Source organism: Peromyscus californicus, unplaced genomic scaffold (assembly GCF_007827085.1).
Source record: "Peromyscus californicus insignis strain IS unplaced genomic scaffold, ASM782708v3 Scaffold_4__1_contigs__length_199733344, whole genome shotgun sequence".
Classification (NCBI taxonomy): domain Eukaryota; kingdom Metazoa; phylum Chordata; class Mammalia; order Rodentia; family Cricetidae; genus Peromyscus; species Peromyscus californicus.
The window spans coordinates 8,228,791-8,253,007 of record NW_026294562.1 but is presented as its reverse complement, the minus strand read 5'-3'; the positions used below and the strand labels follow the sequence as shown (position 1 = coordinate 8,253,007).

The window sequence follows — 24,217 nt, the reverse complement described above, 5'->3', positions numbered from 1 at the left end:
AACCCAGGGCAGAGGGAACTGTCCCATCTGGTGAGGTCTCCAAGTACAAGAACAAAAAGGGGCAGATAGAGATGACATCATCAGATCAAGTACTCACAATACCCAGCAGACACTGACTGGGGAAGTTGAGGCAGTCTAGTCTACTGGACTTCCCACTTGAGCTTGTTCTCCATGACTCAGCTTCCTGTGGCTGAACTTCTAGATTCAATTTCTTGCTACAGGCACTTTTATATCACGGAATAAACAACAGTTATATCTGCTGCAAATGGTTTACCTTCTAGATGTTTTCAAGAACGCAGTGTGTTTTTTAATTTCTTTTTTGTTGCTGTTAAAGATTTACCTTGATTTTCTAATCATGCATATTATGTGGGTGGTGGTGTGTGGCCCTCAGAGGTCAGAGGCATCAGATTCCCTGGAACTGGAGTTAAAGGTAATTGTGAGCTGTCAGGTGGGTGCTAGGAATTAAACCTTGGTCCTCTGGAAGAATAGCCAGTGCTCTTATCCAATGAGCCATCACTCCAGCCCCTTGTTTTCAATATGAAACTCAGCTGGCCTTGAACTCCAGGTAATCCTCCTGCCTCGGCCTCCCAAGGGAATACAGGTGTGTGCCACTACCCTGACACTCAGCTTTTGGTTCTAATAACACATCTTGAACACAATCTTTAAAGTTCACTGAGTTGATGCTTTTCCTCTTAGGTATAGATTGGTGTTCCGGCTGCTGATGCTAAGCGGAAGAGATCGGATGAAGATAAAAGGGAAAGGAGATGGTACACAGCGTGCTGGCCAGTCCAGCGGCAGGACAGGTTTGGACTCCTGTTTGTTTAGGAACTGCCTTCAAAACAGTGTTTGCTTATGGCCCATTTTGTCCTTTTGCTTACGTGGCTTCAAGCTACCATCTCATTGCCTGAGAAATGAGTAGACTTTCCAACCTGGATTAGAGGTTCTCCAGCAGAGCTCTCATAAAGATAAAGGAACTTCCTTCCTAGGATCCTGGTGGATGGAACTCATGACTCATCATTTATTCTCTAGGTGTAGACAGAATGTTGGTTGAAGTGCACAGTGCCAGTTCATTTACTCCATACAACCTTATCAGGTAGCTTCCGAGACCCCTACTTATAGAAGAGAAACTGACTTGCCCAAGGTCACACAGCCTGTCAGGGGGTGGAGCTGTGACTTTCTTATAGGGTCTAAGGAATCATAGCCAAAGGCCTGAGTTGTTTAAGACCTCTAACTCTAGCCTTTTCCTTCACATAATTCAAACAGCAGTGCAGGGCCCCCTACAAAACTGGCTGCCGGCCACATGGCAGGTGTAAGGAATTGACTGAGGTTCCCAGATTTTCAAATGACATTTGCTTTTGAAACACCTCCAGGGGAAGAGTGGATGTGAATGAAGTGGAAATACGTTTGCATCCTGGTGCCCCGTGGGCAGCAGAGTAACTGTCTTTCTGAAGAGGATTAGCCCAAAGCTAAACAGAATCAAGCTGCTTCACTGGGCATGGAGGTACATCAGTAATCCCAGCACTAGGGAGGCTGAGGAGGATTGCCAGGAGTTTCAACCAGCCTGGGCTGTGTATGGAGTATCAGGTCTTGGGGGCTGAACAGCAAGACTCTGCAAAAAAAAAGGGGGTTGGGGGTGTAGTTCAGGGGTAGTTTATCCGCCATACCCTGGTTTGTTTGGTGCCTGGTGTTCCCATCACACACACACACACACACACACACCCCAGAACCCCATGCTAGTATCTGTCAAGGGGTAGCTGGCAGGGTTGGATGGGATAGGGGATCTGATCTATAACTTCCCTTAAAGAGAAAAGCTCTAGACATGCCCTGGTAAGTTCTCCTGTAGGAATGCTCTGAGGGGAAATGTAAGGGGAGTGTGTGGGGGATGGGGTGAGGGGGATACTGATAGAGAAACTTCTCCCCTGACCACATCCTCACTTTCATTGGATCCTGGTGATAGAATCCAGGGTGTTTACTATACCACTGGTGCACCCTAGACCACCATTTTTAACGATGGTGACTGTTTTTCCCATGCAGATCCAGCAATTAAATTTCTGCACCCTCAATCTGTGAGAGCCTGTCTTTTCTGTGAAAAGCAAACAATACCTTCTACCCAAAGGGGTTCAAACATGCTCCTTGCTGGGTTGTCTGTATCAGTGAAGGATTAGAAACCTTCTAAGCTAGGTGTGCTACATTCTGTAGCTCCAGCGTTTGGGAAGTGGAGACAGACGGATCAGGAGCTGAAGGTCATCCTTGGCTACACAGAGAATTCAAAGCTAGCCTGGACTACTTGAGACCTTGTTTCAAAAACCCAAAATAAATCAATTAAAATTCAGAAATCTTCTAAATGCCCTTCAAGGTAAATAAATTCTGCCAAATCCATACTCGATACATTCTGTGTTTCCCTTAAACTCCTTCCACAAAAAGATTAAAGGCATCAGAGGATGATAATGTCACCAAGACCTATAGGTAAGGGACAGGTAAAGCTAGCAGCAGACTGAGAAGCATAATCGATGACTGGAAATTGGAAAGGGACACAAAATATATCACCATTTCATGAGGAAAACTTTAGAAGATTGGGCCAGCAAGATGGCTGAGGGGGTTAAAAGCAGTTATAGTGCAAGTCTGAGCTCATGAGTTCGAGTCCCTTGAACCTAGATAAAGGTGGGAGACCCAATTCACTAAGTTGCCCTCTGACCTCTACACACACTGCACCGTGTACCCTCCTCTCAGAATAATAAGAATAAAAGTTTAAAAAAATAATTTAGAAAATGAAGAAAAATGGGGGTGGGTGAGAAATTACCCCTCCTTGTACCTCCTATTCCTAAGAAAGAGCCATTGTTGTAGTTAATGCTCCCCCCCCCCCCCCCCCCGGCGTGGGGTGGGGGTGGGCTCCCTGCCTCTGGTCCACCGCAGAAGGTAATGATGGGAACACACTCCTGGAAGTTCAGGCTCAAGCCACCACGTGACCGTGACCGGTGAGCCGCAGTCTCTAAATCTGTTACATGCAAATGACCCCACCCTGTGATGTGATGTGATGTGATGTGACGTGAACGGGACACTCTATGGAAAACACCCTGTCAGTGTAGTTGACAACGTCACACAATAAAGGACCGCTCCTGTTGTCTTAAACTGTCAGCCCCCCCAGCGTGTTAGCATGATTGATTGGGAGTGCTCTGCGGTTTCTGAGGGTGTCACGTTCAATGGCTGCCGAACACACTGTTTTCTGGTAGATGTGTCGGCTGCTTCCAATTTTACCTTTTTATAAATAGCTCTGCGATAAACACTCCTGTGGATATACTTTTACCTCCCTCGTATTTAGATTTTAAGATTACTTCCCAGAAGTGAAATTACTAGGTGAAAAGGCAATAAACATTTTTAGGCCTTGTGTGCGTGACGCTGGGTGGCACACTGCAGGTGTCATCTCTTCTACCGCACCTCCCCCACCTCCTCAGCTTTCTAGAACCTCCCTGCCCCCCACCAAGGAGGTTTCATCCTCCCAGGAAATGACACAGGACTGCTTCCTTCCTCCCACTCCCCGTGGGATAGCGTCTCCTTCAGTTACAGCCTTTCCCCCTTTCTGCATGAGCAAATTCTCCCCGGTCCAACCCTGCTCCCAGCCTTCCCGGGTCAGGACCGAGTCTTCTGGTCTCTTCTTTATCACTCAGCACAGGGTGCTAAGACTTAGTCCTCATGCTGCGCTTTTCTTGCGCAAACTGTCTTCCTAGGGCCGATAGAGACTACACTAGAGATGACTAAGAAGCTCATTAGCTGACTCCTTGGGCAGTGGGAGAGAGTGAAGCGGAACTGACTGTGAAGGACAGGGCCTTTGGCACAGTTTCCTGACAGGAGAGAGGAGGTCACTCAGCTCCTTGGTGTTAGTTTTCGGGGTTGTGCTTGTCGAATGTTTTGTGCGACGGTGAGCAAGTCCCACGGGTTCTAAGAAAAGGAGTCATTTCACAGCAGTGACACACTCCTGTCTTTGTTCAGTTCTAAGATCCAGGGGACAAGAGGTGGGGATGCCACAGGGAGGGAAAGGCGTGCTGCACACTATAAATAGCAGAGCAACTATTAAACACGGGGCAGCAGAGACTTGATAGCAATACAGATCTTGGATTCCTAACGCAGTCCCTTTCCTTCCTCTAAGGTCAAAGCAAGTGTCAGATCTGGATCTGTTAGCTTGAAGAAGCTGCACCCTAAAAAACAAAACAAAGGCCGGAGAGATGGCACAGCCAGTAAGGGCGCTTGCCACCAACCCTGGCAGCCTGAGTTCAACCCCCAAGAACTCCACATGCGTGCTGTGACATGCTTGTGTCCATCCCCACCGGTAAATAAAAATAAAATTCCACTCATTTTTCCCTTCTTTGAATTTTCTACTTCATTGGCAAGCACACACTACTCTGACAATGCGCAGCAAACAAGTGAATTACAGAGAGTGTGGTGGGGGGGAGTGTGAGGGGGGAATGCACCCTTCCAGGAGGACTGGGGCTTGTGGAGACCCTGGGCTCATCATGGGATTGCTCTGAGCTCTGCACTGTGGACACTCGTTAATCCATTCCCTCTATCTGTCTGGCCCACACAGGGATAGGCAAGAGGCCAGGGGCTCCGACTGAGGACGCAATGAGCCCATATATGCTCAACCGTAAGTCCAGGAGCTCCCTGAAAGTGTTAGCTGAATACGGTGTGTGCTGTTTTCCAAAGAGAGACCCAATGTTGACAAAGGTCTTCCAAGTCCAAGGCGCTGATGGACAAAGCATGTGGCTCAAACAAAGGTGGAAACCCTCAGAAAACACGGGGGGGGGGGGGGGGGGGGGGGGGGCTCACTCTGAAGACAATTGGCAGAGGGGAGAAAATAACAAAGGGGACGAGACTCTGCCTTGTGGCTTCATCGTAGCATTCTGCTTCTGCCTCCAGTCTACCTTCATCCCGTTCCAAATCAGGAGCGGGGCAGGCATGACTAGTATGCCGTTAAGCCTCTCCTGTCTAAGACACCTCTTCCCCTTCCCCTGAGACCCGGGGCTGTGGACTATAGATCTTCCTCTTGCCTCTTTCCCAGTGTCTGGGGCTCTGATCTTGTTGCTGCCAACTTGCTGTCTGGGTGCCGCCCCAAGGGCCAGCTGCTCCATGTCTCTCAGCAAGCAATGAATTCCATTCTACCAGCACTGTCTGGCCCACACCATGTGAGGGACACGCAGACATCAGATAGTCCCTGAGTGTGGCAAGAGTGATAACACTCTGTATCAGGCTGGGGGAAGGGAGAACTGAGCTGTGGCTGCAGCTGTGTGGAGGGGAAGGATCCTCCTACAGGGACAGGGGGAGAAAAGAAGGCTGGATGGCATCTGGATTTGTTTTTATTCGAGACAGGCTCTCACTACACGTAGAGCAGCCTCATCTCAAACTCACAGACACTTGACTGCCTCTGCCTCCCAAGTACACCATCATGCCCAGTGGAATTTGGGTTTTTATCTGCATGTCATCAAAGGTTTTGAGACAGAGAAGGTGGGCTCTCTGTTCAAATTCATTCTTAAAACCAAGCCAGAGGATAAGAGATCCAAAAGGCTTAGGAAGCGGGACACAGAATGCTAGTCCTGAGGAGTCTGAGGAGGGGGTGCTCCAGCTCCTGTGGGGTCTGAGGAGGGGGTGCTCCAGCTCCGAGCGGCAGCAGCTGTATAATTTATGGGATTCAACTGCAAAAGAAAAATGTGGGGTTCCTTGTACAAGTCTTCAACATTTCAAGATGACAGCATAGGATTAAACCTCTGGGGCGAACTTTTAGATACAAGACTGTACGGGGCAACAAGCTGGGTGGGGAAGCCAGCCCCGGTGACATGACAGAAGAGGGCAGGTCAGAAGACAGACCTACACAGCAGTCCCAGGACCTGGGAAGAGAAGAGACAACACAGCAAGGCAGATGACAGACCTTTGTACCTTACTTCCTAGGCTATCCTGCTGCTTACCGGACAGCCCTAGAGTAGCCATGGCAAGCTCTAACTTGTTAGTGTGTCCACACAGCATCCCCTCTTTCCCTTCAATTCCTAAGCTGTTGCTGTAGTGTCTCTATCTAACGGTACTACCATCCATCCAGTCAGACTGAAATATCCGAAGTTCCCTCCCCTGGGCGTCACCCACCCCTCTGGTCTTCATCACATTTCTTTGGGCCATTTTCTTTCTAAATCTCTCATCCGTGTGGCTTCTTCACAGCTGTGATCACTGCCAAGTTCAAGCAAGGCCTTAGCAGCTCAAGTCAACTACCTATAGCAACCCCCTGTCTCTCTCCCTAACCTCAATCTGGATCCCACTTCCACTCTCAAATAAATCCTCCACCCTCCGGGGCTGCTTCTGAATCAAGAGACAGAGGCAGCTCAAGGGTGAATTCTCCCAACAGTTTCACTGATGACCCCAAATGCTAATCCACTCAGGTCACTATGGCCCAGCAGATAAGATCCAAATGTCTTTTTTTTTTTTTTGGTTTTTCGAGACAGGGTTTCTCTGTATAGCTTTGTGCCTTTCCTGGATCTTGCTGTGTAGACCAGGCTGGCCTCGAACTCGCAGAGATCCGCCTGCCTCTGCCTCCCAAGTGCTGGGATTAAAGGTGTGTGCCACCACCGCCCAGCTGATCCAAATGTCTTAATTCTTCCTAATTTTTAAGAATGGGATGAGTTTTCACTGAGTACAGTGGAAGAAGGTAAATGGGCAGTATGAAGAGCAGTACCTGCGGCTTAGGGCAATGGCCCCGTAGGGCAGGGTAACAGGACGCCTTCTTACATTAGGATGTGTAGCTTTGGGACATGTAATCCATGCCACTTGAAGGAGGGCAGTCCAAATTGGCTGGTGTGAATCCTAGGACCTTAGTGTGAGCCACCGTGAATTTAACTTCCGGTCGAGCAATCTCTGCTGGGCAAATCAGGGCAGCACCGGGCCTAAGTGAGTGAGGGTCTCGGGGCTCTAGGCTGCAGCTCTGTGGTGCCCTTCCAACCCAGCCTGGCCTTCATCAAGACCTCCAGGGCAGCCTGCAGCTTTGTAGGGAGAAAGCACCACCCAAAATACGTTTTCATGGGCTGAGGAGACGGTGGGTAAAGGCTCAGAGCTGGAGTTTGGTCCCACATGGTGGAAGGAAAGAAAGGTTCCCTTGTAAGCTGACCTCTGACCTCCACACATGCACCCTGACACACATACAAACCAACGAAGTGAAGAAATAGAAATGCAATAAAATACAAACAAAACCATGTATTTACGGAAGTCAGTGTTGGGTGGGGCTTGGAGGATCCTAAAATCCTGGGAAGCTGGAAATGACAGCTTGATCTTCCATCCTGGTCAGGAAGTGTGTGTGTGTGGGGGGGGGGGGTGGTGGTGGACAGAACTGACCAATCAAATGATAAATGAGACTCTGCCTCAACAACAAAAATGATAATAATAAATACAATTAACAAATCATAAAGTAAACAACATAAACAAAAATCAAGGAAAGGAAATGAATCAAAGAGAAGAAAAAAATAGGGTTCATGCCATTACTGGGGAGGCAAGGACAGGCAGGGAGTTTTCCATGTGCAGAACGACACATCTCCCTGTCCGAGGAAGCGCAGAAGGCCACTTCCTTAATTTCTTTCTTTTGAGTTTTTGCAGCAGTTATTTGAACACCTCCAGCGCATAGCTGATGGGTTGCTTGGTATTTTGTGTGTTTGGTTGTTTTATTGTTTCCTTAACAGCAAGTGTTTTCTTTCTATTCATTCTCAGAAGTTTGTCTTAGCTCTCATATCTTGAGAAACTTTCTCTAGCCTCCACCCCAGCCCACCCACCATGGGTGAAAAGACACAGACACCTAGAGGCCTGTAACTGGGACAGGCCTCATCACTGGGGCTGCTGGAGAGAATCCTGCAGACAGTGGTGTTACCAAGCACCTCACAGAGTCTGGCCCCTGTGGTGCTCTACATTATCTGCGAGCCCCTGGAATGAAATGCTTGTGGGTGGAGACCGCCGACTACAGAGGCAGAATCCTCTGGAAGAAGAGCAGGGTATGGGGAGGCTGCAGCAGATAACCCCAGACAACAAAACCTATCTTATGACATCAGTGTGACCCCACAGTCAGGATCAGGCCAGCATCTTTTGTTTGCTTGTTTTGTTTTTTAGACATGGTCTATGTCACTTAGACTGGCCTTGATTTTGTGATACTTTTTTTCTCAGCCCCTCCAAATGCTGGCATCACAGACCAGCCACTGTATACTCAGGACAAGGCTTTTGACTGAATACAGCTATGACCCAGAAGCAATGCCAGCTATTACTATTGTTGGGATTGATTGATTTGATCTCGGAAATTGATTTCTGCTTTCTCTTAAAAATCCCATCCCCACGCCGGGCGGTGGTGGCGCACGCCTTTAATCCCAGCACTCGGGAGGCAGAGCCAGGCGGATCTCTGTGAGTTCGAGGCCAGCCTGGGCTACCAAGTGAGTTCCAGGAAAGGCGCAAAGCTACACAGAGAAACCCTGTCTCGAAAAACCAAAAAAAAAAAAAAAAAAAAAAAATCCCATCCCCTTATGTCAGTTGTAAATAAAACCCTCTCTAATGGACAGACGTTTTTTCATCAAAAGATAACAGTAAAATGGTTGGCAGTGGGGCTTGGAGGCAGAGATGCGTTTGCAGCCCACGTGTCCTGGTAGCTGACAGAGCGCTCAATAAATACTTGCAGAAGGAACGAATCACACCTAGCTTTCCGGGAATGGGGGCGGGCCACATGACGCTCCAGAGAGAATGGCCGGGGTAGACAGCCTGGGATTACACTGATCCACCATAATCCCCCCAAATCCAGAAGCCACCTGGACAAGTTTACTGAACTGAGCCCGCCCCTCTGCTGGATCCATGTGGATAGTGCTGTTACTGGGTCCAAGACAGGCTTCCGAGAACAGCTCCTAAATTGGTGTATTGTTCTTGTTTGTTTGTTTTTTGAAATATGGTCTCATTAGCTCTGGTGGTTTATTCTTATCTATGGAGAGAGACAGAAGAGGGCTGTCAATTCTGAGACAGAATCCATTTGATTCTCCTGCCTTTCCTGTCTCATCCATTCACAATTTCCCCTTGGGATTCTGTTTGTCTGTTTACTTTCAGGAACTTTTTATTAAGGAAAATTAAAACATGACAAAAGTGGAGAAAACGTGTTAGAAGCCTCCAGCGTTTAAGATGACGAAGCCATGCCCCACCCCCCTCGGCTCGTTTCAGATGCTATCTGCTTAGGACTGGAATCCGTTCGGGATTCACCCGGAGGCCCCAGGGGTACCACAGCGCGGCCCCCGGGTCGGGTGCTAACCGAATTTGCTTCCTCCTCTTCCCGCACAGCGTGGGTCACCTCGGCCTGGTGGCGTTCCTGACAACCCACCGGCAGTCCGGGGTGATGTGTGAGTGAGTCTCTCCGCGCTGGGCCCCCGAGAGAGGTAGCAGGCGCCCGCCACTTCCTCTTTCTCGCTCTGACTAAGTCACCCTCCCTCCATCCCGCTCCTGGGGTGGAGGCGGGTGCCCGCACGCCCCGCCCAGGAGGCGTGGCCGACGCCGAGGGGCGGGGAAACACCCATATTTGGCCTTATATGGGCAGTCACGTCACAGGACGCGCACTCATTCACATAAAACGCTGCGCTGCCGGCGGAATCCCCGGCTTTCTGGGGCAGCGAGTGGCGGGGCCTGGTGCTGAGATCGCGGGGCGTGAAGAGCGTCGCGCGGCCCCTCGCGCCGGGCACCGTTTGCAAGGCCCTAGCCCTGCGGGGTGGCCCGCCGGTCCTCGGCCGCCCGCACGCTGGCCTTGGGCAGCTGTGGGGCGCGCGGCGCCGGGCCGCTGGGCGGCAGCGGCATGAAGGTCACGTCGCTCGACGGGCGCCAGCTGCGCAAGATGCTCCGCAAGGAGGCAGAGGCGCGCTGCGTGGTGCTCGACTGCCGGCCCTACCTGGCCTTCGCCGCGTCGAGCGTGCGCGGCTCGCTCAACGTCAACCTCAACTCGGTGGTGCTGCGGCGGGCCCGGGGCGGCGCGGTGTCTGCGCGCTACGTGCTGCCCGACGAGGCGGCGCGCGCCCGGCTGCTGCAGGAGGGCGGCGGCGGCGTGGCGGCGGTAGTCGTGCTGGACCAGGGCAGCCGCCACTGGCAGAAGCTGCGGGAGGAGAGCGCCGCGCGCGTTGTGCTCACCTCGCTGCTGGCCTGCCTGCCGGCCGGCCCGCGGGTCTACTTCCTTAAAGGTGAGGCTCGTCCGGGAGCAGAGGGGTCCCTTGCCACCCGCCCTCCTTCCCCTGCATCCTGTGCCGGGACACCGGAGGCTCCAGGGATCCCTCGCTGCGGAGGAACTCTGGACCGGAGAAAGTCACAACTTGAGGGAGTGTGCACCCCGGGGTTTCACGTGCGCTTGGGAGGCCCTTGCAAACGTCAGCGTCCGGGGCTTCCTTCTCCCCACCCGCCTTTCCTCGAAAGCGTCTGGCAACCTGTCTGTCCTCTGGGCTAGGTGGGCTGGGAAGGTGCTGCGGAGGGCTCGTGCTGGTCTGGCGCCGTTTGCAGACCCTCGGGGGTCGGAATCATTCTTAACAGATCTGGCGCGATCAAACAAGTCGAGACCCTCCTCCCCCGGGAGAGTGGCGCCGCGGTGTCCCCTTTCTTCCCGCCTAGACAATTACAGTGCGTTAGGCAGTGTCTTGGTGGGCCTCTTGCCTTTTTGACCCTGGCAAGTCCCTCCCCTTCCTCTCCCTTTATTGCTTTTTATTGTTTTCCTCCAGCCTCCTTCTCCCATCCTGGGCCTTTCTCAAGCTTAATTTGGAGCTGACAGCTTTCCCACCCCTTTTTCGTCCTCTCTTCCCCAGCAGGGGATTATCCCTGGGACTGCAGCCTCAGTTAGAGACTGCCAAGAGGCCAGCCGGGTTAGGAGAGGTGCTGCAGGGGCTGCGAGATACGGAGGAGATTCTGTGGCCTTTGATTTTAGGCCTTCAAGGGCTGCCTTCAGGCCCGACCATTTCACCTGCTGCGGAGATAACTTTGGCTTCCGGTTGTGGGTGGGTGAATTACTCTCAAACCCCACATCATTGATTTCTGGGTCATTTCCTGTGACTGCTCTTGCTGTCTAACCTCAAATGTGTGGGAACCCTGGCCTGGGTGCAGAGGTGAACTCGGATAGGGCCCCAGAATTCTTTTGACTCAACAGCTTGTACAAAAACACGATGTGGTTCAGAATTCAAGTGCAGTGAGCTGAGACCCTGTTTCAAAGCCATGCAGCTTGGAATTTCACATACTGCAGGCCAGGAAGATTCCAGAGGCTTGTGAGTAGCTCCCTATCTATTAACACCTCTTGCTAACTGTCCCTTGTTGATCCCATTGGGAGATAACAGGAGTGGATGACAGCTGCAAGGTGTGGAGATGGCCTTCTCTAAGCTCTGCAGAGGTCTCTCACTTTTTAAAAACGAAGTAACATATATCCAGGTGAAAATGAATAGCACAAAGTGTGTATAAGGAAATGTCTTACTCACACCCTAAAACCTAGTTCCTCTCCCCAGAAACAGTACCAGTAATTTCTTGTCAGCCTTTAGATAATTCCTCTTACGGATAGATTTTAAACAAATGGAATCCATCTGTTTCTCAGTTCTGCCTCTTTCACCCAACTGGATCTTGGAGACATGCATGTTGCTTCATGATAGTGCTTGGTGATGAACCCTAGGTTGCTCCCAGCATGGCTGTGTGAAGGAGAGGGTAGATGTCCTTGTAAGGTGCTTTGGCATGTGCAGTCTCGTCTTTTCATTCAAACCATGTAAACGCCAAGATCAAAAGTGATGTGCATTTGGGATTTCAGTAGAAACTGCTACCCTTATAACACTGCTGAAGTTCACACTGTTGCAGAGGAGAATTCCTTTATCTTAGCAAATAGCACATGTCCAGATGGGCATTCGGGGTTTGACCTGGTGGCATCCAGATGTTGGTACCAGGCCTTTTGCACTTCCTACAGCCTCCTCTCCCACTGAAATGAGGCGATGAAGACCAGTCGGGTAGCTGGTGCTTATTTATATACAGTGCCGTGTGCTGCCTCTTCCTCTGGCGGTACAGTGGTGATTGAAAGTAGACTCACGCTGAAAAAGGTTGAAGCGGCCTTAGGAATTGCTAGCACTCTTGCAATTTGAGTGAGACACAAGTGAGACATCAGAGAAGAATGTTCTGTCTCCACACCTCCGATGGGAGTGGGTGGAGGGCAGAGACCTAATCTCCTGACCCCAGTTTGCTTCAAACAGGCAAGCCCTGTTTATCTGTCCTTCAGCTACACTGAGACACTTTGCCTGTTTCATTTTGTTAACTGGCAAGCAGTCTCCGGCCCTAACCAGCACCTCTCTCTGCCTTCCTGCCTGCCAGCTCTTAAATGGTCTATTTAAGGCCTAGAGATGAAGTGGCCTGAAGGCTTCTCGTCCTCAGGTTTGGGAGTGCCTGGGCTATTCTTTCTCCAGATGCCCACAAACCTGTCATTTTGTTTCTTGGAACCCAAACTGTTGAACCCAGACCTAGCCTTGTGATTTATTGACTAGGAAATGCAACCCCCCCCACCCCCCCACCCCGCCCCCAAGGCTATGTGGGTTAGTGTAAATCTGTAACATTCCCTCTGCCTCCTTCAAGGGAAGGGGGCTGCCTAGGGAAGCTAAGCCACCACAGCCTTCACCTCTGCTCCCTTCCCCTTCTTGGTGACAGAGAACATGACCATTTGTGGAGGACCAGAAGTTTCTCCGGGGAGCCAGTGGGCTCTTTGTCTAGTGACCACAGGGGAGATTTGGGAGTACTAAATGGGGGCAGAGGCAGTGGCAGAAGCTGAGAGGAAGCCAGAATGACAAGATGACTCATTCTAGGAATTGGCTGCAGCTCCTGGGAGGGAGTTGGAGACTGCCATGTAATCCATTAACCATTTGCTGGCTGCAGGAGTGAGCCCTCCATTGTTGGGCTATCTAGTACCAAAGACAGAAGCCAAAGGAAGCTTCTATGAAAGGCCCTTGTCCCAGGATGCTTACGTAACTGATGATTTGACACCAAGTGAATCCTTGAGGCTAATGAAAGACAGTTGGGTTTTCTGGAGACTCGCAGACGCACCTCAGGTTGCTGGTTGTGAAACAGAAGGTTCCTAAGCAAGAACGTATCTACTACAATGTCTTGGCTTTCTCTGGGCCTCCAGGCCAGATTTACGGTTCTTCCTCACTGATCCTGAGACCATTGATGTGGGTGCATTTCTCTTACCTGGTCATTTTACCTTTTTTTTTTTTTTAAGGAGGGGGAGTCTTGCTATATAGCCCAGGCTGGCCTTCAACTCATGACCCTCCTAATTCAGTCTCCAGCTGCTAAGATTATAGGCATGTGCTACCATTCTCAGCTTTAGAGGATCCCCTTTAACCTAAAGTGAACCTTCTGGAGGAACTGAAATGTAATACCAGCATCCTTACATGCCCAGAAGTCTGCATTCTTCCATTTGGTTTAGAATGTATTAACTTGATTTACGACTAAGTTGGACCTATAGAAGGGGTTGTCTGTGACCTTAGGACCTTAGGAGTGAGAACGGGCATGCTTCTGTGAATGGGAGAGGATACAGCTATAATTTTGCCTAGAGCAAATGGGCCAGGGGAAAAAACAGTTAAGGAGTCTTCTTAGAAAGTAATGAAATTTTACATACTCACACCTTTGTTTTAGGTAAACAGGAGAAAAATTGCTTTTGTTTTCTGAGGGGATATGGTTAATATTTACCAGATGCCAGATGAGCTGCTTTTGTGTCTGATAGACACAAAAAGTTAGTCATTGTCCCTCATTGAGAGACCTTAAAAACTTTATTATTTCTTTATGTGTGTATGTGTGGGTGTCTGTGTACCATGTATGTTCAGGAACCCAAAGAGGTCAGAATAAGGTGCTAGACCCCTGCCCCCAGAACTTGAATTACAGATGTTGTGAGATGGCATGTAGGTGCTGCAAACTGAACCCCAGGTTCTCTGCAAGAGCAATAAGTGCTCTTAACTGCTGAGCTATCCATCTCTCTAGCCCCAAATGACAGAATTTTAGGTGTGTGTGTGTGTGTGTGTGTGTGTGTGTGTGTGTGTGTGTGTGTGTGTGTGTGTTTGGGGGGGGGTATGTGAGTAAAGTCCTTTTTTTTTTAAATTTTATAACTGGTGGTTTTGTTCAGTTTTCTTGAAATCACATTTATTTACTTTTTATTGAGCATGCATGTGTCGGAGTGCACATGTAGAGGCCAGAGGATGACTTGCAGGAATTGATTCTTTCCCTGTTACATGGTCCTCGGGTGGAATTGGGTCGTCAGGTCTGGTGGCAGGTGGCTTTGCCCACTGGGCCAGCTCACTTGCTCTTGTTAGTTTTTCAGTTCTCAGAAGTTGTTGCTTCAGCAGGGCTTGTGTTGCGTTAACTCACACAGTCGGGGTGGACGTTTTCTGACAGGCCGAGAGCCCAATGCCGTTTCCTGTCTCACCTCTTGTTTATTCATTTCTTTTTGAAGGGGGCTATGAGACTTTCTACTCACAATATCCTGAGTGCTGTGTGGATGTGAAGCCCATTTCCCAGGAGAAGATGGAAAGTGAGAGAGGCCTCCTCAGCCAGTGTGGAAAGCCCGTTCTTAGTGTCACCCAGAGACCAGCCTATGACCAGGTACGTGGGTCCCTGCTCCTGCCTTTGTGCCTCCTCAGCACCCTGACTCAGCTTGCTTCTTTGTGACACTATTCTTCAGAGCGCTGCCGTGGCTTGCCCGCGGGTCCCACCGCAGAGTTAGTGGGCAGTCTTCCAGAACACACACAGCTAACTAGGGTCCGGGGACCACAGGATGCTGGGCAGCTTCTGGAGAAAAGAGGAAGCGAGAGGGGGACATTGTTATTAGCTGCCGTGGGCAGTTCAGGGAAGCTTGCACATACTGGTTTAGATTTCCCTGAAGACATTCAGAGCTGACTTTCAGGCTTCCTGTGTTGTTTGTTGGTGGCTGTTGTTTTATTTGATGTATGTGACTTTTTGCCTGCATGTATGTATGTGCACCACATGCATGCCTGCAGAGGTCGGAAACTAGACATCCAGCATGTATGTATGTGCACCACATGCATGCCTGCAGAGGTCGGAAACTAGACATCCAGCATGTATGTATGTACACCACATGCATGCCTGCAGAGGTCGGAAACTAGACATCCAGCATGTATGTATGTGCACCACATGCATGCCTGCAGAGGTCAGAAACTAGACATCCAACATGTATGTATGTGTACCACATGCATGCCTGCAGAGGTCAGGAACTAGACATCCAGCATGTATGTATGTATGTGCACCACGTGCATGCCTGCAGAGGTCAGAAACTAGACATCCAGAGGGTTAGGAGCTACCACGTGGTGCTGGGAATCGAGAACAAATGCTCTTAGCTGCCGAGCCATCTCTCCAGCCCCATTCTCTCTTGTTTTTTTGGGATAGGCTTGCTATGTAGCCCAGGGTAGCCTTGATTTAGGATCCTCCTCCCTGAACCTCCCAAAGGCTGTGGTTGTAGGCTTGTGCCGCCGTCCTTGGCTGTCTCCTAAAGGTTTCTGGTATTATTTTCATAGATTCTGGTAACAGGGAACGGAGATATGAGAAGGCTAGATGTTTCTGTAAGCGTATGGGTTTTTTGTTTATTTGTTGTTGTTGTTCCTTTAAAAAAAGGTATACTTTGCACAACTCACTGACAGTTAGGAGGCTGGGTACCTATAAAATGATGAGGGAATATGGGGAAAAAGCAGGCAAAAGTCCAGGCCTGACAGAAAGCAGAGTTCAGACCCCGCCTTGGTCTCACAGAGGCCAAGGTACTTCTCATTGGCCAGTGGGATGGATGTCTGATCATGTCACTCCGGCCGCTGGTCCACAGCAGCCCCAGGCTTAGGCAGCCGCTCTTCAATTCCCAGCTCTGGTTCCTCCTAGAACCTTCTGGGTTTTTTGTTGTTGTTGTTGTTTGTTTTGTTTTTTTTCGAGACAGGGTTTCTTTGTGTAGCTTTGCGCCTTTCCTGGATCTCGCTCTGTAGACCAGGCTGGCCTTGAACTCACAGAGATCCACCTGCCTCTGCCTCCCGAGTGCTGGGATTAAAGGCGTGCACCGCCGCCGCCGCCGCCGCCGCCGCCGCCGCCGCCGCCGCCGCCGCCACCACCACCACCCGGCGAACCTTCTGTTTTCCATCTGCCCTTTGGCCTACACATCTGACTTGGAAGAAGTTTTTCAGTCTTTCCCTCAAATCAAAGAACATAGCAAAGCCTAATAAAGAGCCTTCTAGATATAGCTGGAAATGCAAGCTCCCTGCCCTGGGCAAAACTCAGCCCCTGGAGACAGAGTTCTAAATACAAACAGGTGGCCTTGCTTCTAATGGGGTTCATGGTCATTGGAAGCCTCTTAACCTGGCCAGATGCCAGAGTCATGGGTTCTATTTGTTTTCTTTCAAAAACAACCAGCATGTGGGATGAGCCTACAGCCACAGCCTGTGTCTAAGCTGGACATGTGTGGTGTGTGTGTGTGTGTGTGTGTGTGTGTGTGTGTGTGTGTGTGTGTGTGTTGAGATTGTGTCCGGCCCCTTTCTCAGAAAGTGAAAGAGAAGTAGGAATTGGCAGCAGCTTGTGAAAGCTCTGCACTCAGGGTGGGGTGCTCTGATGTGTCTTCAGCACGCACCTGGGGATCCCCGTACACTGAGAGAGGCTGAGTGAAGCTGTCAAAGCCTCTGAGTTTTCTGACAGCTTTGGTGTCTTCCTCCAGAGTTGAACAGAAGATTCGGAAAAGGAGAGAAATAGAATTTCAGAGGTGTGGTGGGCCAAGCTGCAGGGGAAGTTGGATGGTATCCAGGCTGGTGTATCAGCATTTTCCAGGCACTCAGAGGTTTTAGGCAGTGTCCAGCCTGCTTCTCTGAGGGGGTGGCTATTGGTGCCATGGGGCAAGGGGGGTGGGGTGGGGCTATAGCCGATCACAGGTAGGATGGAATTAGACTTGAGCCTCTGACCTCTTTCTCAAGAAGGGTCTACCACCTCTACCGTTTTTTCTAGTTTCTAACCAGTGAGGAACTTGGACTTGGCTCGGCTGGATACAGGGGACAATCTGCCCTCAGGCCAAGACCAGACCTGTTGGGATTGCTGTCAGGGTCTGCCGCCCTGTGTCTTCCCCAGGGAGAGAAGCTGGGTTCTATTTACTCGTTTTCAGCTGGATGAAGATGGCAGCTGCATATGTACAAGTTGATAATGCAGCCAGTATTCCTTTATGTCTTACCAATATCCCCAGAGGACAGAAATTAGCACCAGTTTTCATTCAGGACTTAGAGAAGCTGCCCGAGCTCCTCTCAGTGAGAAGCGAGGACTCTGGCCAGAGCTCTTATTACTAGAGAATTTCTAGAGAAATGCAAGTAAGAAGGGAAGTATTTTCTTCCCATTTTTACCTGAAATACTGAAATCTAAGCCGGGTACACACCCATAATTCCAGCTCTCTATCAGGATAAGGCACCAGGATTGCCGTACGTTCGAAGACAGCCTGAGCTCCACAGTGCGTGCCATCCAGGCCAGCCTGGCCCATGCAGAGACCATGTGTCAGGGAGGGGTGAAACAGAATTAGCCCTGTCTTCTCAAACAAGACTCGGGGAGCCCTGCCACTCGTGCTGAGCAGTCAGTTAGGCTTCAGTCCAGCTCTCCCTCTGACTGCCTCTGACACTCTTTCATCCCATCGCAGCCTCAAGTAACTGTCTGTAAAATGGCATTGTTACTGTCTTACAGGTCTGTTTGAAGATTAGAATGTAGGTATCTCAAGCCCTGGAAATTGTAGGTGCTAATAAAAATGCTGGTTGTAAATACGTAACTCAGTTGGTAGAGTGCTTGCCTACCAAACACTGAACCCCTGGGTTCAGTCTCTAGTACCACATAAACTGGGTATGGCGGTACATGCCTTTAATGCCAGCATTTGGGAGACAGAGGCAGGAATATCAAACTACACCCTGTGCCCAGCCCAGCTATGTATTGTTTGAGGCCAGCCTGAGCTACGTGGGATCCCATCTCAAAAAGTGTGTGTGTGTGTGTGTGTGTGTGTGTGTGTGTGTGTGTGTGTGTGTGTGTTCCCATGCTGGTTACTATTAACCTTACATAAATCCTCTGTTACTTTCTTCTATGTAGTTAAATTGGCTTTTGCTTAAACACCTTGAGTGCTGGGTGGGTTGAGACGTGCGTGCTGCTGACCCATCTCTTGGCCCCTTACCTTTTTCCTTACTATGGGTCTGGCTAAGAATTTCCTTTCTACCCCTTTCCTGGGGCAGGAAATGGAGGGCTCCTATAGTCTCTGGCCTTCGCTTGGCATCTTAGAACCCTGTAAATGCACAGATTACTAAATCTGTCTGGCCCCGAGCTCCATTTCAGTTTCACTTAGCGGGTAGGTGCTCTTCGGCCCCGCCTTTGTAGGGAGCTTCCGATGGAAGCCTGCGGTGTGGGTGATGACCTCAGCCTCCAACTCCTACACTCCATGTGAAGGTCGGGGTGGGGAAGCCCCTCTGCTCTGGTCTAACAGCTTTTCTGAGTCTAGATTCTGAGTAGGTAGATTCTAAGAAACATACTTTTTTTGCGGGGGTGGGATGGGATGGGAGGTGGGGTGGGGGTGGGATGGTACTTTTACTATCTATCCCTAAAATGTAGATCAGCAGTGTGTCAAGAGTTTATATAGTACGTGATATAAAATGCTGTAAAGGAGGAGACTTTGTCAAACTCTTTTCCAAGTTAGCTGTGGATTAAGAAGCTGCCCAGCAGGGACAGTGCCTTTCCCTGCTTGTCTCGGGGGAGTTCGAACTTAAACAAGAGCCCTTTCAGTTCTGACCACTTCCCACCTGGGAAGGCTGCTAGGTCTTCTAACCTTCTCGATTGTGCAACAAATGAAACTGTGGTCCCCGTGAGTTTTGCTGTCACAGAGTCACAAGGGTAGAGGGTTTGCTGGGATGGAGGCGCCACCCACACTCTTGGCTGACTTGCCCTGGCTCTGAACTCTACCTGGGAACCAGAAAGGGAACCTCCCACCTTAAGAAACAAATAGGTCAGGGTTGTTGTTTTTTCTTCTCCCAAATGAGCAAGCTAATCCAATATTTCCTGGTTGTCCTTTGTTCCTGCTTCTAGGGTGGCCCTGTTGAAATCCTTCCCTTCCTCTACCTTGGAAGTGCCTACCACGCATCCAAGTGCGAGTTCCTCGCCAACCTGCACATCACAGCCCTGCTGAATGTTTCCCGCCGGACCTCTGAGGCCTGCACCACCCACTTACACTACAAATGGATCCCTGTGGAGGACAGCCACACCGCTGACATTAGCTCCCACTTTCAAGAAGCAATAGAGTTTATCGGTAGGTTCCACCCCCCTCTCCATTGTTTGGGAATCTCCTTGGAGTGGAATATATATTCTTATCTTTTGATATCTTGGTATGGTTACCTTCTTGGAGAGAAAGAAATCTGTTTTGGAAAACGGCAACTTCTGTAGCTCTGGGTGGCCTCAAATTTGCTACACAATCAAGAATGACTTTGAAGCCCTGATCTTCTTCCACCTTCCAACTGGTGGGATCAGGAACTGACCACTGTACCAGAAAAGTGTCCTGTGTATGTAGCCCAAAGAGTTGGGACCAAGAACAGGAGCTCTAGCCATCACACGGGCAAGGGGAGGACTGAGTTACTATTATTAAGAGTTTTAGTTTCCGAGATAAATGAATTAATATCACTGTATGGCGGTGCTTTGCTGCTCTGGTTATTGTTTAGACCAGTCAGGAGCAGAGTGCGTCTGTGTGTGATGTTCCACAGGAGGAAAGCAGGGGATGGACGGGCCTCCTTCTACGTAGGTTAGGCTATTTTTAAAGCAAACAGAAGGCTGGAGGGAGCGCTCCTTACGCACCAAGCCTCCAGGGCCCGGCAGCTTTGCACAGTTCTGGCAAACGGCTTTGGAGGCAATTTATTTTGCATTTTCAGCTAACTCTGGATTACAAAGATAGCGCTGGACTCGAGCCCTGCGCCCGGTGCACAGAAAACTTGGCATCTTTTGCATCCCTGTAGCCTTGTGAGGCAGCTGTCATGTTCTGTCGTACAAGCCTGAGGACGGAAGCCTCGGCCTCTAGTCCCTCTGCCCGGAGAGAGCCTGGGCCCTCGGGTGTCTTGTTACTCCGTGTTGCCTTGGTTGCCCTCACATTCTGGATCCCTTTCCCCCATTGTGTTTAGCCTGACTTTTCTGTTTCGAATGTACAAATACACTCGTGATCCTGACCTCTTCCTTCTTTCTCTTTAGCATGCATAGTTGTTGGGATTGAGACATCATTTTCCTGTGTCTTGTTAAAGGCAGGTGTCAGGCACAAGGGTGATTACTTGACTCAGGCAGCAATTAAAGGCCCCCTTCAGCCACGTGGAAGGGCCTGCTCACCACACACAGTGTCTGTCCTAAGAAGTCTTGACAAACTCACCAGAGGCACAGACTGCGGCTTTCCTCATCACCGGAGTCACTGGGCTGAGAAGCAGCCAAGGTGGTGGGTTCTAGGTGGGAACGCGTGACTTTTCATGCCCTTGGGAGGGCTCTGCCCTTCTCAGCCTGTTACTTAATTACCTGGATAGCTGTAGAATGAGGTCATGCAACCTGCCCCTGTCCAGTTCTGGGAAACCTCCCTCCACATCCTGTGTGTATGTTGTGTCTGTCTGTGGACACAGTCCCACAGTCCCATTTCAAAAGCACCTGATGTTTTTTAAACCCAGACACATGCCCTGCTAATAAGCACTGACCCTTTCTAAGGGAGGAGGGTGCTGTGGGTGGCAAGAGCCTAAGGTTTGGAAAGAGTTCCTGAAACAGTGCATTCCATATCCTTTCGGGGCTTGAATGTGCCAGTGGCCCACTAAATGCTCACAGCCAGTGGAGGAGCAAAGGAAAACTCTGTAATTGCCCTCAACCCCATAATCCCAAGGACTGGGGGGTGGGGAGGGTCTCTCCTTTGAACTGACTTACAGGGACTCTTGTTGGGGGCCAGCTCTTTATTATTCCTTTTGGATTGATGAGTTGCAGTACCTCCAGTGAGCTCCTCTGGGCATGCTCTGGAGTTTTGTTGTTGTTCAGATTGGAAATCTCAAAGGTTCCTCCCTGACCCCTTAGAAATTTGATCTTTTAAACATAGAGTCGTTCTCAAACTTCTTGAACTTTAAGCACTTGGTGGAAGGTGCTAAGAGAAGTAACATTTTCCCTTCACTTTTTTTTTTTTTAAATACTATGGTCTTACACAATACCAGTTATAGCTACATCTGACTTCCTGTGAGGTAATTACTTCCTCACTATCAAGAGGGAATTGGGGAGACCTTTGGGTGATTTTGATTTGATATGTGTTCACCTATAGCCTTTCCTGTTTTTAGCAGTTGTTTTGCTGGAAAGAGTAGAGCAGGGACAGAGAGACTCTTCACACACACACACACACACACACACACACACACACACACACACACACACACGCTCTGTCATAGTAAGCAGGAGAATGCTAACTGATGGTGGGAACTTTACAGCAGTGACTCCCATTGTTGAGCAAGATGGAGTTTGCAAAAGTCATTTATGTCCTCCATCTAGTAAGCGTCACTTAGCCAGGACTGTAATTAGTGGCCAGGCACTGTTTGTTGTGTGTTTGGTGATGAGAACCCTGGAACCTCACCAAGCATCCTGCCCTGTCACAGCCAGACAGTGTGCTCAGGGAATCCAGCAGACCTCTTCCAGGATGGGGCTTATGTCGTCACCATTAGTATCAGAACTGGAGAGGCTAAGTTGTTTTTCCAGGTCGATCTTTGAGCCTCCAACACTCAGGAAATTACATATACCCAATAAAGAATACATAGGATTTTGAGGATTTTCCAGTGCCCCTTTGAATCTGATCTAGAACACAGGTTAAGGTGCTGTCTCTAGACAGGACGCTTCCAGGTCTGTCACTTCCAGAAAGGATCTGTGCAATTGTCCTGGGAAACAGTTTCACAGATAAGTCCTACATGGGGACATATGCCACTGGAATTTCAAACTCTATTACAGAGTCTCATTTCGTAGCCCAAGCTGGCCTTGAACTTGTGGTTCTCCCATTCATCTCTCAGATGTTGGGATTATAGACTATAGATATAAACCATGCTCAGCTTGAGGACCATGGCCCTTGAACTTGCACAGTGGAGGACCACTAGGTCACGGAGGTTGTCCCATGTGTGTCCTGCATTTGGTACTGCCTTTAGATTCGAGTTCTGACCTACTGCCTTTCTCTATGCTTCGTTCCAGACTGTGTCAAGGAAGAAGGAGGCAAGGTCCTCGTCCACTGTGAGGCTGGGGTCTCCCGGTCGCCCACCATCTGCATGGCATACCTCATGAAGACCAAGCAGTTCCGCCTGAAGGAGGCCTTCGACTATGTCAAGCAGAGGAGGAGCGTGATCTCTCCCAACTTTGGCTTCATGGGACAGCTTCTTCAGTATGAGTCTGAGATCTTGCCTTCCACACCCACCCCGCAGCCTCCGTCCTGCCAAGGGGAGGCAGCCAGCTCCTCCTTTATAGACCACTTACAGACACTGAGCCCTGATATGCAGGGTGCCTACTGCACATTTCCTACCTCAGTGCTGGCGCCAGTGCCCACCCACTCCACAGTCGCAGAGCTCCACAGGAGCCCTGTGGCCACAGCCACATCCTGCTGAGACTGGGCTTGGCTCCCAGTGAATCTCCAAGAGCAACTGTGATTTTTGTTTTTTTAAAAGTGTGGACATTTCAAACCCGTGCAATCCTGAAGACCTCTCTCTGTCCCGCTGCCCCGGTGAGATGGTGATGGTCACCAGCAGGTGCACTTCAGACTGACTCCGAGGACAGCGTCTCGGGGCCGTAGGAAGGCCAAGCCATGACTCCGGCACAACCTGTGCTGACTACTGTACTTCCAGAACCCTGCCCACTCAGGACTTCCCCATCCCTGCACCTCAAGAAGTTCGCCTTTTCATTCCAAGCATAAGGCAATAAATACCCGCAGCAAAGGGGGAGCGAGACGCCACTGGACCAGGGGAGAAGGCAGAGACGAGCCAGTTCGTTTCGAAGGAAGCACAATTTTCACTCTATTTTTTGAACGTTGGCAAACTTTGTCTGTCTCTGTCGCTTCAGGGAATAAAGCTGGTCACCACCCAGTCGGAAAAGTTACCCCTGCTAGATCTGTCAAGGCAGAAGTACCTGCCAATCTGAACCCAGAAGTGTTTCTGAGATTCTGTCTTGGGTCCCATGAAAGCTGTTGGCTGAAGGAGAAGATGCTGAGCCATCAGGGTTTCCCTCTCACCAAGGGTTCCTCCGTGACCTTGGACTCTGGCATGATCTTTATGCATACTTGAACCTGTCCCATTGTATCTCTCTTTCAAGCAACTCTGGTAACGTTCAAAGAGTTTTTGGACCCGAGACCAAAAATCACCCCTTTGAAGGAGGTGTCAGGAAGCGCCCCGAGAAAAGGGGCATGCACTGTGTTCTGGGTCAGGGGTGGTGACAGTCCTTACTCAGCTTAGCGTCCTTCTGTGTGCCGACTTGTCGTCCACTGTGACACTTGTTCCCCTCCCTGCCCCTGAGGGGGGTTGTCTTCAAGCTACTGATTCTGGGATTTGCATCTTTTGCAATGTGGTACTACTTATGTTCTTTGATAGGTTATTTCTCCAGGGGAAAGGCAATAAGTCCCCCAAACCCCATGTGAATGTGAAGAAAAGCAGTATGTTGCCGGTTGTTGTTTTTTTACATAGTGCAAAATAAAAATAACATAAAATAAGAAGTACTTGTTCCTGTTAATGATGACTTGGGATAGGAAGGAGTACTTTTGAGCAGGGACTTAAGCGTGCCTTACTGTTTTCTGTGTTTATTTTTAGATTTTTGTTTTATATGTGTGGGTGTTTTGCCTCTACACCACATGCACACCTAGTACCTGCAGAGGCCAGAAGAGGGTGTCACATTCCCTAGAACTGGAGGTAGAGATAGTTGTGAACTGCCATGTGGGTACTGGAAATCAAACCCAGGTCCTCGGGAAGAGCAGCCAGTGTGCACTTAACTGTGTGAACATCTTTCCAGCTCCATTTTATCCAAATGAACAGTAGGGTGAGGTATGGTGGATGTGAAACACTATGTTTGCTCTTGAGTCTGATTTTAGCAAGGACATAGACTGTTGCTAGAAAAGCCCTCAAGGTAGCCAGACCTCCCACCTTGGCTCTTTCCTTAACAGCCTGCTTTAACTTTTGGTTCCTCA

The 24,217-nt window shown here is 49.8% G+C and overlaps 1 protein-coding gene across 1 annotated transcript; it reads left to right on the top strand.

The window, feature by feature from the left end:
• Window positions 1-9,113: 9,113 nt before the first annotated feature.
• On the top strand, window positions 9,114-23,743 carry Dusp5 (dual specificity phosphatase 5). Its single transcript, XM_052712851.1, has 4 exons — window positions 9,114-10,208; window positions 14,477-14,625; window positions 19,105-19,324; window positions 22,246-23,743. The coding sequence occupies exons 1-4, from the start codon at window positions 9,830-9,832 to the stop codon at window positions 22,650-22,652; spliced, it is 1,155 nt and encodes a 384-aa protein (XP_052568811.1). The 5' UTR covers window positions 9,114-9,829; the 3' UTR covers window positions 22,653-23,743.
• Window positions 23,744-24,217: the final 474 nt, after the last annotated feature.

Excerpts from the sequence above, each read along its gene's own strand:
- Dusp5 (XM_052712851.1), top strand. The coding sequence starts at position 9,830 with ATGAAGGTCACGTCGCTCGACGGGCGCCAGCTGCGCAAGATGCTCCGC. Across the intron at positions 10,209-14,476 it reads GCGGGTCTACTTCCTTAAAG|GGGGCTATGAGACTTTCTAC; the intron begins GTGAGGCTCGTC and ends TTCTTTTTGAAG. Across the intron at positions 19,325-22,245 it reads AGAAGCAATAGAGTTTATCG|ACTGTGTCAAGGAAGAAGGA; the intron begins GTAGGTTCCACC and ends GCTTCGTTCCAG.